This window comes from Colletotrichum scovillei, assembly GCF_011075155.1.
Source record: "Colletotrichum scovillei strain TJNH1 chromosome Unknown Contig00001, whole genome shotgun sequence".
Taxonomy (NCBI): domain Eukaryota; kingdom Fungi; phylum Ascomycota; class Sordariomycetes; order Glomerellales; family Glomerellaceae; genus Colletotrichum; species Colletotrichum scovillei.
In genome coordinates this window covers 507,249-521,545 of record NW_023336259.1, presented here as the reverse complement: position 1 = coordinate 521,545, position 14,297 = coordinate 507,249, and the positions used below count along the sequence as shown (strand labels likewise).

General features: G+C 54.3%; 3 protein-coding genes across 3 annotated transcripts; 2 read left to right on the top strand and 1 right to left on the bottom strand.

Annotated features, from left to right (window-relative positions):
* Positions 1 to 17: 17 nt before the first annotated feature.
* HER10_EVM0003603 (putative zinc knuckle) lies at positions 18 to 2,634 on the bottom strand. The gene is made up of 8 exons (XM_035482931.1): positions 1,983 to 2,634; positions 1,359 to 1,378; positions 1,266 to 1,300; positions 1,198 to 1,211; positions 1,125 to 1,139; positions 937 to 1,070; positions 730 to 880; positions 18 to 671 (listed from the first exon to the last, which is right to left on the bottom strand). The coding sequence occupies exons 1-8, from the start codon at positions 2,032 to 2,034 to the stop codon at positions 523 to 525; spliced, it is 570 nt and encodes a 189-aa protein (XP_035338200.1). The 5' UTR covers positions 2,035 to 2,634; the 3' UTR covers positions 18 to 522.
* A 4,874-nt stretch (positions 2,635 to 7,508) lies between these two features.
* On the top strand, positions 7,509 to 9,962 carry HER10_EVM0009509 (DNA repair protein/CtIP). Its single transcript, XM_035478995.1, has 2 exons — positions 7,509 to 7,659; positions 7,716 to 9,962. Exons 1-2 carry the CDS (start codon positions 7,572 to 7,574, stop codon positions 9,779 to 9,781), a joined length of 2,154 nt encoding a protein of 717 aa, XP_035338751.1. The 5' UTR covers positions 7,509 to 7,571; the 3' UTR covers positions 9,782 to 9,962.
* A 351-nt stretch (positions 9,963 to 10,313) lies between these two features.
* On the top strand, positions 10,314 to 14,134 carry HER10_EVM0013275 (ubiquitin carboxyl-terminal hydrolase). Its single transcript, XM_035482639.1, has 4 exons — positions 10,314 to 11,405; positions 11,457 to 12,323; positions 12,373 to 12,642; positions 12,695 to 14,134. Exons 1-4 carry the CDS (start codon positions 10,767 to 10,769, stop codon positions 13,724 to 13,726), a joined length of 2,808 nt encoding a protein of 935 aa, XP_035339091.1. The 5' UTR covers positions 10,314 to 10,766; the 3' UTR covers positions 13,727 to 14,134.
* The last annotated feature ends 163 nt before the right edge of the window (positions 14,135 to 14,297 follow it).

The following is a 14,297-nucleotide window of genomic DNA, read 5'->3' as shown; positions in this document are numbered from 1 at the left end:
CTCAGATGCAACGAAGACCAAGTCTATCAGAGGTCGAAAGCTATTCCGGCCCACAAAAAAGAGGCCCTCCCACTCTGCCTGCTCACTCCCCTCCTCCCAGTTTCTTTTCCATAAGAAGAAAACCGGAGAAGAGGTAAGCGCAAAAGCTTGTGTCTCCCTATTGCGTTGCTGTGCCATCGTCATCCAAACGATCCGAACCAAACCCCGCATTTTGCCGAGGTTGTAGCGGACCCAATGCGAAAGGTGTATCTTGGTGCGTTAAGAAAAAGCCGTGATTCATATGCCGTTGTCCGTGTAAAACTTTTCCGCGGGCCGAGTCCCAGAGTTGTTTGCCGTGAGAACATGAGAGCAAGGAAGAAAAGACGAAAAAAGACGGGGGTGAAAAAAGGAAATGTACAAAGCATCCGCAATGCCTAGTTGATATCGCAAAAGTGAGCCACGGAGGCCTCGAAGCCGTCGAACCGTCTCGAAACCGAATCTGCCATAAAGGCAGACAACTCATCGCCGATAGTCATCGCATACTTAGTTGTTGGGGCACTGGGACTGGACGTGTCCGGGCTGCTGGCACTTGTAGCAGATCTTCTCGCCGCCGGAAGACTCCTTAGGGCAATCGCGGGAGAAGTGGCCGTTCTCGCCGCAGTTGTAGCACTTGGAGCCGTTGGTGCAGTCGCCTTCGTAGTATGTTAGCACAGTGAAGTTGGCAATCTGGAAACCATCTCGGGTACTCACGAGACATGTGGCCGTAGCCACCGCAAGAGTAGCAGGTCTTCTGGCTGGCACCGCCGTAGCCACCACCGCCGGAGTGACCACCACCGTAGCCGCCACCGTAGCCACCGCCGGCCTTGGGGCAGTTGCGGGCAATGTGACCAACCTCACCGCACTGTTATATCGTGTTAGTACTGGCATTCGTCGCGTTCAAGATACGGCGAAGCGAACCTTGTAGCACTCGGAGCTGGAGGGGCCACCACCACCGACGTTGCCGCCCTGGGGGCAGTCACGGCTGATGTGGCCAGCCTGGCCGCAGCGGTAGCAGGACTTGGTGTCCTTGGGGCCCTCGGGGCAGTCACGGCCTTGAAGGATGTCAGTCAACAATCAATCTCATGAACATCTCGAAAAGGACTTACTCATGTGACCCTCGTCTAAAGCGAATGTCAATCAGTCATCTCGTCGGCAACACACAGATACATCAAAACTCACTGCCGCAGTTGTAGCTATGTGAAAGTCAGTATGGGGCAAATCAGACAAATAGGATCAGATCAACGTACCACTTGGCGGCGCCACGGTTAGGGCACTCGCGGGCCTAGAAAGAGTCAGTAAGTCGAGGGCTAGGCATCGTAACATCCTTCAGCAAGTCGTACCTGGTGACCAGCAGCACCGCCTAAATATCTCTGGTCAGACTCTTGCGCTCATGAATTGTAACGACGTTTGGAGGGAAAGGCATGATCAAGGTGTCACTGGCACACCGGCTCAGAGTCAGTAAGACGACGCAGTAAGGGCATACACGCGGCTTCTTTGACAGATCTGGTCCAGAGATACGAAGCTGGCGAAGCATTCACACCAACGCGAATGCTTTGCCAAGCCTCTTTCCAGGTGATAATTCCAGCTTCGTGCTGAGAAGACCCCACCAAGCACCAACTTGAAAGTCATGTAGTTGCTTGATAGAGCTCTCTACGCCCGCATATGCCAGCAACCTCAAGATCCAGTGGACACATGATAATATAAACTCGGGAATAAGGGGCCCAGAGGTAAGCTGCACAAATGAAGCAACCACCAATAACAGGTGGAAAAAGTTCAGGGTGGAAGCGGTGAGACTCGGTGAACCAATGGCAACCAAATCTCGGATTAAGGTACCAATCGATACCGAAAGCCGCGAAGCCACCCACAGAAACGAAAGTGGAAAAATTGAAAAGCATGAAAAGCAGCGCGTAGGTTGGAAAAAGTGGTGAGACGGGGGAAGCGCCGAAGCTGGGAAGGCTACTCACAGGTGAAGCAGGTGCGAGCCTGGGGGGCGCCGGCAGATCCCTGGAAATCCATTGCGATTGATATTGGGTTGGTGAGGAGTAGCAACGGTGGTGTTTAGAACTGGAAGAAAGTCGTTAGATTAACGGCAAAGTCGATGAGGTGATTTGAGATTGTCGAGGGGAGGAATTGAGCCAAGCTTTTCGTGTGAGAAGGGGAAAAGATCTGGGAGGCGAAAGACGGCCTTGTCGCAATGTGGTTGACGTGGGGAGGGGCAAGTGGCATGTGTGTGCTTGTGTGTGTGCGCGTGTGTGTTGTGTGTGTGCGGTGCGCGATGTGGGGAAGTTGGAGATGGAGGTGCGTGTGTGTGCGCCGCCTTCGTCAGATACAAGAGGTGAATTTGTGGTTGGCAGCTGGCAAGCTCTGGAGGGGTTTTTTTTGTTGATGTCGATGACGGGATCCCAGTCGAGTTGAATAATATCCCATATTGGTGAATGGAGAGGCTCTCTCTCCTCCCCGCGGACGACGGTCAGGAAAAGGGCTATACTCACATATGAAGGGCGGATAATCGAGCCGTGATCAAAAATCTCTGCTCGAAAGAAAAAAGGAGGGGTGTTTTTTTCCGTAGTGGTTTTGCAAGGTTTGCGATGGATGGTGGTGGTTTTGTGTTGTGGGAGAGAAGGGGAGGGAAGCGGTCGTTACGGCCAGGGAGTGGCCAAGGTTAAAAAAGAAAAGGCAGCGAATTTGGATTGTCAGACCGCCTTGTGGAGCCCAAGAAAATCTGGTAGATGGGCAGGCGCCGGAGCACCAATCAGATAGGCAAGTCCCTTCTCATAAGGGGAAGAGCCCGTCTCTAGACTCTGGATGCCCCCTTCTGGCTTTCCTTGGGCTTTTCTGGCTTGGACCGGGCAGGCGGCATTTGTGTTTGATTGCAACTTGGTGACGGGAGTGCCCATGGAAGATGAGCGTGTGTACGGAGTCGTGTGTGTGTGTGACGGAGATTGACACGGTTGGCTCACCTCACCTCACCTCTCACTTCGATACTCTCAATACACTCACTTGCTGTGATACTATTCAGCTGATGAACGCCCTTGATGTTGTCATAAAGTCGTTATAAATCTGACAGGCTCACTTCTCAGTCTTACAACAGATACACCTAAACCATGGCCAGTTCGATAGGGTTATGACATAGGTACTTGCCTCACGTTTGTCGAGCACTCCAGTAAGGAGCCTGTTCATCTCCCGTTCCCCTCACACGTATCTCTGACCGTGGCCGGCCTGCCTTGCCTCATATGCCTGTGCCTAGCTACAGCCCACAGCTCTCATAACCAAGCCATCAATGCCCGAAATGCGCCGGCGCCTTTTCCCCATAGCCGAAGATGAGATTGTGCCGTCTGTCAGCTTCAGATAGGTACCAGTAGGGCACAATGACACAGTTGGAACTCCTTGGGCAGAACCAGGCCAGCCAAAAGGGGCGGCAGCTAGTTTGCCTCACAAATGCAGCGTCGGGAACCGACCCGGACTGGGCTTGCCCTCAAGGGCTACTACGGTCATGGCCATGTTCACACCGCATTACGTAGGTATTCAGAATTCCCTAGAGACCTGGGTGACCCCCCGTCCACGACGATGAAGGTTCAAAAAGTTGAGATGAAGATACTTGAAGCTCGGGTTTCTGATAGCCTAAAGAACCTTCCAATAAGGCCGGACAGGACGGGACACCAAACTTTAACATTTCTGATGGTGGGGGAAGAGGAACGGAGGATAAGCCGTCGGGGGCAATAGAAGCGCTTCGTTCGAGCCCTTCTCTTCGCAAACTCCAGGGACGGTGAACTCAAAGGCAGGTGACTCTACAAATTCAATTTCACATCGTCGATGCTCTAGACCGGGCTGGTCACGGTCAGAGTAAAGTGCCTTTTCTTTCACTTGAGTCGATCGAATGAAGTGGACTGCTAGAGCCTAGAGTTGCTCATGAGACCCCCCTCCTCCCCACCATCCGGTCGCTGTCCTCGCGCAGTCCGTATTTCACTTTTGCCCCTCCATTTTTTTCGACACTTTTTTTTTCTGCCATGGGGAAAACAAAAATACCAATCAGAAAATTCAGCATGTCGAAGGCAGGCAGGTGGGGTACCCCTGTGTAAGATTCTAAAAATCGCCGAGAGGCAGGTCAAATGGCAGCACTGGCAGGCCAAAATGGCAGGCCAGGCCTGGCCCCAAAGTTACCCAAGGCCCCAAGACACTGTGAAATGCGATGCCCCAAACCTCGCTAAACCCCTTCCATCCCTACGAGGGGTCGGAAATCCTTGATTTCGTGCCACTGTGCTCCCGTCCCTTGCATCTCTCCCTGTCCTGTCCTGAGCAGCCCCTCATCACACGCTCCTCTCATGCTCATGCTGCTCATCTCAGTGGTCTCTCACTTGTTACGCTCCCACCTCACCCGATGAGTGGGCTCTGATAAGTCTCCCGTCTCACAATCCTCTGCCAGACTGCCACAGTTGCTGCCCCTCTTATGCAGCCTGTACGGATACTCTCTGCAGAGCCTGAGCATGAAAGAGGGGTGAATCTCGTACACTGCGGAATCGCGGATATACTGGCTCACACTGTGTCGACAATCAGGCAAGGTGAGCCTTGCTTGCGCTTGAATGAGAGGTGGTTGCTGGTGAGTTTTGTCTCTGGCAGCCGTCGGGCGTCCTGGGCAGCGGGCTCTGGCTGTCCATGTAATGTCTGAATAATCAACCTGAGGTTGCACCGTACGAGCGCTCTTTGCATGCCCATAATCCGCGTATTGTTAACCCTGTGTGAAGTCTCGGCTACATATGCCTCAGTTTCGTACCCCGCGATCCCGGCCTGGCCACTGGTAAGTGGTTGCTGTAGATGGTTGTGCGTCCGTGGGATGACACATGCCTCACTGTGGTCCCTTCGCACTGCTGGTGTCAGTGGTGTGTGCTTGGTTCTAGCTCCAGCTCCGGCTTTAGCGTCAAGAAGCTCGTGAACCTGCTGCAGATCATTGGCGGAACACCGACACTCGAGAATGGCTCTCAGAAAGCTTCCCGTGTCATGGTGTCTCGTCGTCACATTTTTATTCGACTCAAGAGCCATCTGCCTTGAACGTTCAGCCCACCTGCTACCCATGCGCACAGGTACACAAGCTGATAAACAGCCCTGTCGGAGATGCCATCAAAGTAGGTTTAAACCGAACCGAGGCTTGGACGGCCCCTCCAGATCGACAGCGTCCCCCTCATCAAAAGGCAAACCCCATTCACGGAAGAGAGAAGACCAAAATGACGAAAAAGCCATGATCATCGGCTCCGTCCTTTTCAACCTCCTTTTCAACCTCCTTCTCACCCCAAGCTCCTTTTCGTGATATCTCACTGGAGGAATAAACGCACAAATCCCACGAGTTTCATTGCACTTTCGAGTTTCGGGAACGCATTTAGCCATGCTCATCCAGGCGAACCAGAGCAGAGGATTGGTTCGTTCCATCGAGATGCACCTCCGGTCCGGTCAGATCTGCCGCATTCAATCTCGGCCAGTCTTCCCTTTCAGGTTGGTGGTAAGCTTTTCGCCCGGGCCTGTGAAATCATGTAGACCGGATGAACCCGGTCACCCATTTCAACCGACGGCCACTTCGCTTCGTACTTTGCTTCGCCGGCAACCCTTCCCTTATCCGCGACGCTTGCACAACTGCCAAGAAACTTGCCCTGGCCTGCTGGTCTTCCGCACGTCGTTCAATTCGATGGTCTTCGCTTGTGCCCGTTGTCGCCGCAATTGTTGGTTGGCAACGATATTCCATCGAATGTTCTCTCGCTTAGCCAGCCATTACGCAACAAACGCGCAACGAAATGGGTGCACTGTGCAACTAAATCCATGTCTGCTGCAGCTGCAAGCTAGGTATCGTTAACTGCGGTTTGCGTCCAACCGCTGCAACGCAGCAGACGGGCTTCCTCGCGGACCTCGTGGGCTCCAGGCGCATAGTCCGCAGGCCTGTCACCCGAGAGATGAAGCGGCGATGGTCGCGACCTTCCCGAAACAGCTTCATGGGCGGACGCCGGGAAAACATGACGGCGCCATTGCATCTCTGCAAATGTGAAGCATTTTCGAATGCGACTTGTGTGGAGTCTCTACCGGACCACTGGCCTCTTCGAGGCCGCACCTGCGACCCAAGACGCTAGAACGGCATGTAACCACAAACCACCGCAGTGATATGCAGGAGAGCCCGTAAGTCATAGGGGCGGCGCGGAGACCAGCAATGGGGCCTGCTCATGGATACCGGCATTTGTCCGCTAGATTGTCTGCCACATATCTCTCGAGCGGAGACGTGGCATCGACAAGCGTTGCGAGTCCCGCTGATTGCTCCAGCCAAACAAGCATCGGATGTGAAATACCTTGGAGGTTGCTGGAAAGTATTTGCAGCTTCTGTCAGCAACCGAACACCGAGCACCTTCACCAGGCCATGCAGGAAGAGTCGCTGACCACGTGCAATATGCTTCTCACATCTCTGAGTTCCACGTATGGTGCCGAGAGCAATTCTGGTCCATCCTAAGTAAGCACAATGCGATAGCCAGGTTGAGCGCCAGATATTCCCAAGCTCCCGCATATGCTTTCAACAACAGATGGCGGTACTTTTGGTCTCGTCTGTGCTAAGTCGGTTTCCCTTTAGTCAGGTGTTGCAAACGTGGCGCTTTGTGGTCATCAGGTTTATCAGTGATCCGGTATTCCCGCGGGTATGCATGGTCGAGGGGCGAGATATATATGAAGCCCGGCATTGCCAATTCGAGCCTCAACCGAGCTCTTGCAGAGTCAGAGACAAGACAGCTTTGTGGTCGACGAATCGACCCATGTCGCAGTCTCCCATGACGATCATTCGCTAGGGTCGGTGACCGTTGAAGAGCTGCCGGGCCGGGCGACCGTAGTCCGTGGGGAATTTCGGGGGGCCCACTGACCAGAGCGTGTCTTCAATCTTATTAGCCTCGAAACGTTCATAAGTAGATATATCGGAGTAGCCGTGCAGGCCCACCAGTATCCGTATCACGAGCCATTCCAGCCGTACCAATTGATCGAAGCCTCGAAGGCATGTTGCTCTGCGTTTCCATCCTGCGCCCCGCCCAAGGTATTCTCACTGCGGAAGTGGCTCCGATGCAGTCAGTCTCCATGGCAAGGTTTGTGCAAGGCATCAGACCGCCGGCCTTTGTGCTTGAGTCACCCTGAAGTTGCATTGGTACCGGAAACTGCGAATCAATAAGGAGTAGCAAGTAGGACATTTTCAAATTGACAAGATTGTATGATAATCCAAAGTTCGAACTTGAAATCCAGAAATCCTCGTCAAGGAAGTCTGCATAAATTGATGTTAGAGGAGAGCATTTTGCTGTTAGGTGGCTGAAGCAGGAGCTCTGTAAGTTGACAAGTGGCTGGTGGGGAACTCAGCCACAGATGCACGGATCATCTCGTGGCGGGTAGATCGATCTGGAGATGTCTTGGCACGACGCGCTTCAGGGAAGGCGCGTCTTAAGGTAGTTTGGCGTCCCACGCACCCACGTGAAACCCAGCTTCAGCCTAACTGACATTCACACAACCCCAAGCAGGCTTCAAAGCGTCCTGGTAGCTGCCGTTGAATCATGGAGAACTGGTCGCCGGAAGGCCGGGCGGCTATCCAAGATGCCTTCGAAGCATTGCGTGAAACAGTTAGCAAGCAACTTGACAGCGGTATGTACACGTAGATGCCCTGACGTAATGACAATGTGATACTAGCTTCTCAACAGAGGTCGAGCAGAGGCTTAAGGAGGACGATCGATCCCGCGCATTCCTCTCTGATGAGCTCGAAATATTGAAGTCTCGATCCGACGAGGTTGATCGCTTGGAAGAGGAAAACCGAAAGCTGAGGACGAAACTCCTCCAAATCCATCAGCAAAATCGCTCCGTCGAGTCATCTCGAGGAAGCCCTCGGCCGAGTTATGTCACCAACGACCAAGCCACCAACACAGACCCCGCCTCTGCAGATGGTCCTGAGAATGGAGGCAACATAGAGTACGTGCTGCGGGAAAGCCACAAGCTGCGACGGAAATATACTGCCCTGGACCAGAATTTCAGGATACTGAAAGCAGAATATAATAAGAGAAGGGACGAGAGGAAGGAGGAGATCAAGAAATGGGAAGACTATGCGACAGAATTGGAGACGAAGATCAAAGCCTTGGAGCAACGTGATGGTGACGCCGATGCGGCTGTGTACACAGCAGAAGGCCTTCAGGAACAAAGCAGGCCGCGCGCTCACTTAGCTTCGAGGTTGACAATCGATCCTGAATCCGGGATCTTGACGACACCCAGCAATCCGCGGACTTTGCGACAATATTCTGCCGAGAGAGCTCCCGTGCAATCAGACGTTGAGACGCAGGATCTGCCTGCCGCAGATACCACGGAGGGGGAGACGACAGAGGGTAGTAAGGACGCCGATGCTGTTACTCTTCCACCATTGAGGCAGACCGCCAAAACGGATTCAGACATTCGCATCAAACCAGAGCCTTCCTCCGACGGGCCTATTATCGTCTCTGAGCGCCTTGTAGGCAAGAGAAAGCACGCCGATCCCTCCTCAGAACAACAAGGACGACGTAGGGTGAAGATTGAGAGCTCGAATCTTACTACTGGCCCTGTTACTAGTCAGCTTCAACAAGAGAGTATGGACCTGGATGAGGTCGGTCAGAGACTAAGCACGCCACGGAAGAATAGGTTATGGGCTGATGCCCTGGCCACGCCCGGTCAAATTGACATGGAGCGAGCTCAGACAGCCGCTCCCGTCTTTGTTAGGCACGACAACACCAACACTCCGACTACCAGGATACCCAACTCAACAGCGGTTCTGACACCGATCAACCCTAACGCTTGTCCGGTGCGCCCGTATGAGTTGAACACCGTGGAGAAGCCAACAAGGAAAGGGCTCGCTCAAGGCATAAGGAGCCTGGCTGAGGACGGAATTGTTTATGATAAAACGGGCCGCGAAGAGCCGGCGGGGCTTTTCCGCACCCCGCAACCTCCCGGTCGCTTGAGTACGCTATTGAACGCACCATCTCCAGAACAAGCTCCTGCCATAATACGGTCAGCACCTCGTCTTCGGGATACAGGTCGAGCGGTGGAGGATGGACCACAGTTTCCCGAGCGTCGGGAATTGCCTTTCAATAAAGAACGCCGGGACAGGTCGAAGGAAGCTCCAATCGGCCGGAGGGAGCACGAGGAGAACGCGGAGCCTGCCACAGCTCGCGGGCAGCCCAGAAATCGTGCGACGGTCGGGGCACAGCCGCTACCCCAGAAGGGGGCATTAAGGTCAAAGCCTGCCACTTCCCTACGGCTTGAGGACTTCAAGGTCAATCCAAAGTTCAACGGCGGTTCCGACTACGCATTCTCGGAGGTGGTCAGGAACAGGGAAGACAGAGCCTGTTTGCCTGGTTGTACAGACATGAACTGCTGCGGCCCTCAATTCCGCGGCATGGCTTTGGCTCAAAAGAACAATGTCGATCGTACCCCGGCATCAGACACCAAATTGTTTGAGGATTATCTCGGTGACAGAATCACCATCATTCTGGGGATGTCCAAGGCAGAGAAGGAAGACTTGTGGGTAGAGGCTAAAACATGGCAACTCGCGAATGAGTTGGGCAAACATCGTCATCGTTACGCTCGAAGGGCATCTCCTCCGGGCTTCTGGAACGCGGATTTCCCTACTACACAGGAAGACGAGGCTGAGAGGGCAGAAGGCGAGAAGAGGGAGAAGCAAATGATTCAAGAACGATATCGGGAAGCAATGAGAGGAGGGGGACGCTGGATTTTCAAGGATGAGTGAATCAGCTGTCGATGATGGGTTCTCGGCGAGGTGCACAGGAGCATTTTGTTTAGACCAGCAGGTGTACATGTTCTGGGCGTATACTGAGTCGTCGTAACAAGACTTCCAATAGCGTCGAGGTTAAGCTAGCATGCATTGTCCATTTCAGAGGGATGAGCGACTGGGATATTCAAGGCTCCAATACCAATAAGAAGCAATAAAAAGCTGAAAAGGAAGCTGTGCAGACTCGAGCTATGGATCACCCGCAACGCGTATATGCTGAAGTCCCGCCAGGACACGGAAGAGTGAATGCTTTCCAGCCTCACCGAGCTCACCTCTGAGCGTCAGAGGTGTGTTCACCGGGCAAGCCAGCTATAGTGGGGCCGATTTCGGGCAAATTGCGGAAGAAGAGACCCAATACCAGCCTGCGATGATCGAATAGTGATCTGTGCGCGAGGCTTCGGCTCAGGCAATCGCATTGCGCCAACAAAGCCCGGAGCCCGCTGCCCGCTAGCTCCAGGTTTACGGTTCTACCTCTCCCGCGCGCGGCTTAATTTTTTGTCATCTCCATTGGAAGCAACCGCACAGCTAACTTCGCAGCCGTCGCCCCGTCCCAGTCCTCGACCCTTCACCGTTGCTGCCTTCATCGCAGCTCGCCCCTCCGTGTCTGCGCGATTAATCACTTGTGTCGAGCAACTTGTTCATTTTACTTCTCCCCTCTTTGCTCATTCGGAATACTTAAGTCGGGCCCATTTTCTTCCCAACGGTTCCCCGCAACCCTCACGAGAGCGACGCACGACTGAAGGCGATTGGAAATATTACCTTCTCGTGCATCCCACACGATCAGACAACCTAATACTCGATACTCGAACCGATCTCAGACTAATCTGTCGACGCTCCATTGCGAACGCGCCGACAACCGTGTTGAAGGAAGCCGCAGGTTCAAGGCAGTGATAGTTCCAGCCGTGGACGATCACTGCAAATACACGACTCCCAAGCCGGCAGGATGAACAATCGTCATCTGCCGGCTGGGCAAGCCATGCCGGGGGGCGGAGGGCCAGGAGGAGGTGTCGATATGGGTGGTGGTCCCGGAGGGGGTAACAGACGGAGGATGCAGCAACAACCGACGTATGCGCAATACCAGCAATATCAACAGTATCAGCACCAGCCCATGTATCCAAACTACATGAACCCCTACGCTCAGCCGACGCCGTATTACCATCAGCTGCCGCATCAGTACCAGAACGGAAGCATGCCCTCTGGCTACATGCACTATCAGCAACAGCAGCCCTACGTGCGGTCACCACAGGCCATGCCTCAACCTCAATATGTCCCCATGGCCGGCGTGAGCGTTCCTCAGCCGTATTCGCAACCGTCGCCTGCTCTCTCAACGCCGTATCACCCACCTCCCATCCCTGCTGTCAACCCTGTTCAGACGCCGCCGCCTCCTCCGCCTCCGCACGTTGAACCTACGCCCGAGCCTTCAGTCGTCACACCTTCTGTAGTGTCCTCGGTCGTTTCTTCATCAGTCGTCACGCCTTTCGCTGAGCCATTCCACCCGGCCGCGGCGCCCCCAGCCCTTGCCTCTGCCCCTGCTCCCGAGAGCCCAGAGCTTCCCAAAGATGTAAAAGAATTTCGCGCACCAGTAAGTCCAACAGATCCTCTTCACGTTGGCTTCGTAGCTAAACAAAGAAAGCTCCCTTGGACACCTCCCGACCAAGCACCGTTCCCTAGAAGGGCTCCCAAGTCAAGGCGACGCAGAAGATTGATGAGTGCGAATGCTCAGAATCTGACACTGCCTGTGGAGCAGCACGAGGGCGCTCTCGAGTCGGCCACCAAAAGCGGCACGGAGGACAGCCTCCAAGTGAAGGCCGATGCGAAGAAGGCAGCGCCCTGGAACTCCAAGGACACCGATTCCGAGAGCGCTACCCTGAGAGCAGACTCCCTGACGTCTGAAACTCCTAAGGAGAGTGACAGGTCAGCGACTAGCGTCTCAAACATGGGCAGCCCGAAGGTGAATGTGCCGGGATCTGAGGCCAGACCCACGACAAGCAACTCGAACGCGTCGGCGTCCCGCCCTGCTGTTCCTGTCGTCCCAGTCATCCCAGCTCTCCCTAAGAGCAGCCCCAAGGAGGCTAAGGCAACAAGCGTCAGCCAGCCGGCAGAAGAGCTCAAGCAAGCTGCATCTCAAGAGGCGAAGCCTGCTGAAGCAACAGAGGGCACGGAAGTCGCTGGCACGGAGCAAGAGAAGCTCGAGGCTCCTCCGGCAGCTCCCGCCAAGGCGGCTCCGAAGTCATGGAGTGGATTGTTCTCCGCAGCCGCCGCCGCGGCTGCTCCCAAGGCGCAGCCCGCTGTTAATGGCCCTGTTGCTCCGGCCGCGGCCAACGGTGCCACCACAAATGGCGATGGTGCTGTAAACGGTAGCGCACCCACCTTTTCTGCAGGAAACACAAATTCTCTGGCGTCTGCCATCCAAGACTTCCGGGTTAGCAATGCTGCCAGGGTTCAGTTCATCGAGCCGAGAGGCCTGATCAACACCGGCAATATGTGCTACATGAATTCAGTCAGTATCTTGAATCCACAAGCGGAGAAATCCACTAACGCCAGTCTAGGTTTTGCAAGTTCTTCTCTTCTGTGCGCCATTCTACAACTTCTTGGATCAGGTCAGCAAGAAGGCTGTGCACAAGTTCAAGAGCGACACGCCCGTCATCGATGCCATGATTATGTTCATGAGGGAGTTCCGGGTCATCGACTCGACTGAAACGGTTGAGAAACTGCGCCGGAAGCTCAAGAGCGAGCAGCTGGAGCAATATGGTGATTCGTTCATTCCCGAGTTTGTGTACAAGGCCATCCAGCCTCTACCGGCGTTTGCTAGCATGAGAGTATGTTGTTCCATGGCTCATTCCCACACTTGTCGCTAACCTTTTTCTACAGCGTGGGCACCAGCAAGATGCTCAGGAGTTCCTGGGTTTGATTCTCAATGCCATCGACGAAGAATGCGCCCAAGTAATGTCAACGAGTGGCTCTACCAACGGGGCCGCTGAAACCCGGCCTACGTCCTCCGCCGCCAGCGTTGTTGAGTCGAATGACGGCGCGGACGGGTGGTTTGAGGTCGGATCGAGACAGAGAGCAGTTGAGACGCGCTCTTCCGGAGCCAGCTCGACGACGCCCATCACTCGTTTGTTTAGTGGACAGTATCGATCAGAGCTTCGCCGTCCTGGTGTGAAGGACTCGGTGACTACCGAGCCTTTCCAGTCCCTGCAGCTGGACATTGGCGCCCCGTACATTCACAACGTTGTCGACGCGATAAAGGGTCTGACGGTGCCCGAGAGGCTACAGGGCGATGCTGCCCCCATGACGAAGCAGACTCTGATTGAGACTTTGCCCCCGATTCTCATCCTTCATCTGAAGCGCTTCAAGTTCGACACCGAAGGAACGACCAAGATCGGCAAGAAGGTCGGTTACCCCCTCGACTTGCAGCTCCCCGCGGAAGTTCTCTCGAAGCGGCGACGCAACGCTCTTGTCTCCGAAGGTGTCGGCATGCCCAAGTACAGGCTCATCGGTGTTGTCTACCACCACGGCAAGCAAGCCAACGGCGGTCACTACACCGTGGATGTGCGAAGGCAAGACGAAAACGAGTGGATCCGCCTGGATGATACGATCATTCGACGTGTCCGCAGCGAGGACGTGGCCGAGGCCGGTGCGGAGGAGGATGCCAAGGACACGGGCCGATCCGGTCCCGCGTCGCGTGATGCGTCGACCAACCGGTTCGGCGCAATGGCAGACGACGACGAGGGCGATGATTGGAAGGAGGTCACCACCTCTGCCAAGGGCGGTGATAAGGGCGGCGAGAAGAAGTGGAGCGCCGTGGCCAACGGCAATGGCACCGCATCCAAGGGCAAGCCGGCCAAGGACAACATCAAGGACAACAAGGTTGCCTACCTGCTCTTCTACCAGCGAGTCTGAGCCGACGAAAGAGTACTCTGGGATCCCAACATTCAACAGTAATCGTCGCGTCGATAGGCGCGCGTGGGGATGAGCACGTAAGGTGGTGGTGAACTTGCTTCAAAAGGCGCAGATCGAGCCATATCAAGCAAGAGTTTGAAGTCTACAAAGTAGAAAAAGGTGAAGAAGGGAGAGAGAGAGAGATAGAGAGGATGCAGCTGTGGGTGCTATGGTTGTCTCAAATCTAATTTGACTACACACTCGAAGCGGTATTTCAGCATCTCTGATGGGATCGAAGGGAAAGAGAGAGAGAGAGAGAGAGAGACAGAGAGATAAGGAAAAAAGCAAAAGTTTACTAGTCATCTGCAAAATTTTGTAGATGTCTTTTTTTACAACAGTTGGTGATCCAAGCTAGGTGTGAGATGGAGGTTAGGTTGGAACTTGGGGGCGCGGCGGGGGGCGGTTTTTTTGTCTTTGGGGCGTGGTTTCGTCCCGGAGTATGGGAAAGCTGTGGAAAGGGATCAATGAGATAAGGAAACACGGACCGGGAGGTCTCTGTAACAATAAAAAACCATTGATGACGATTTCTGGT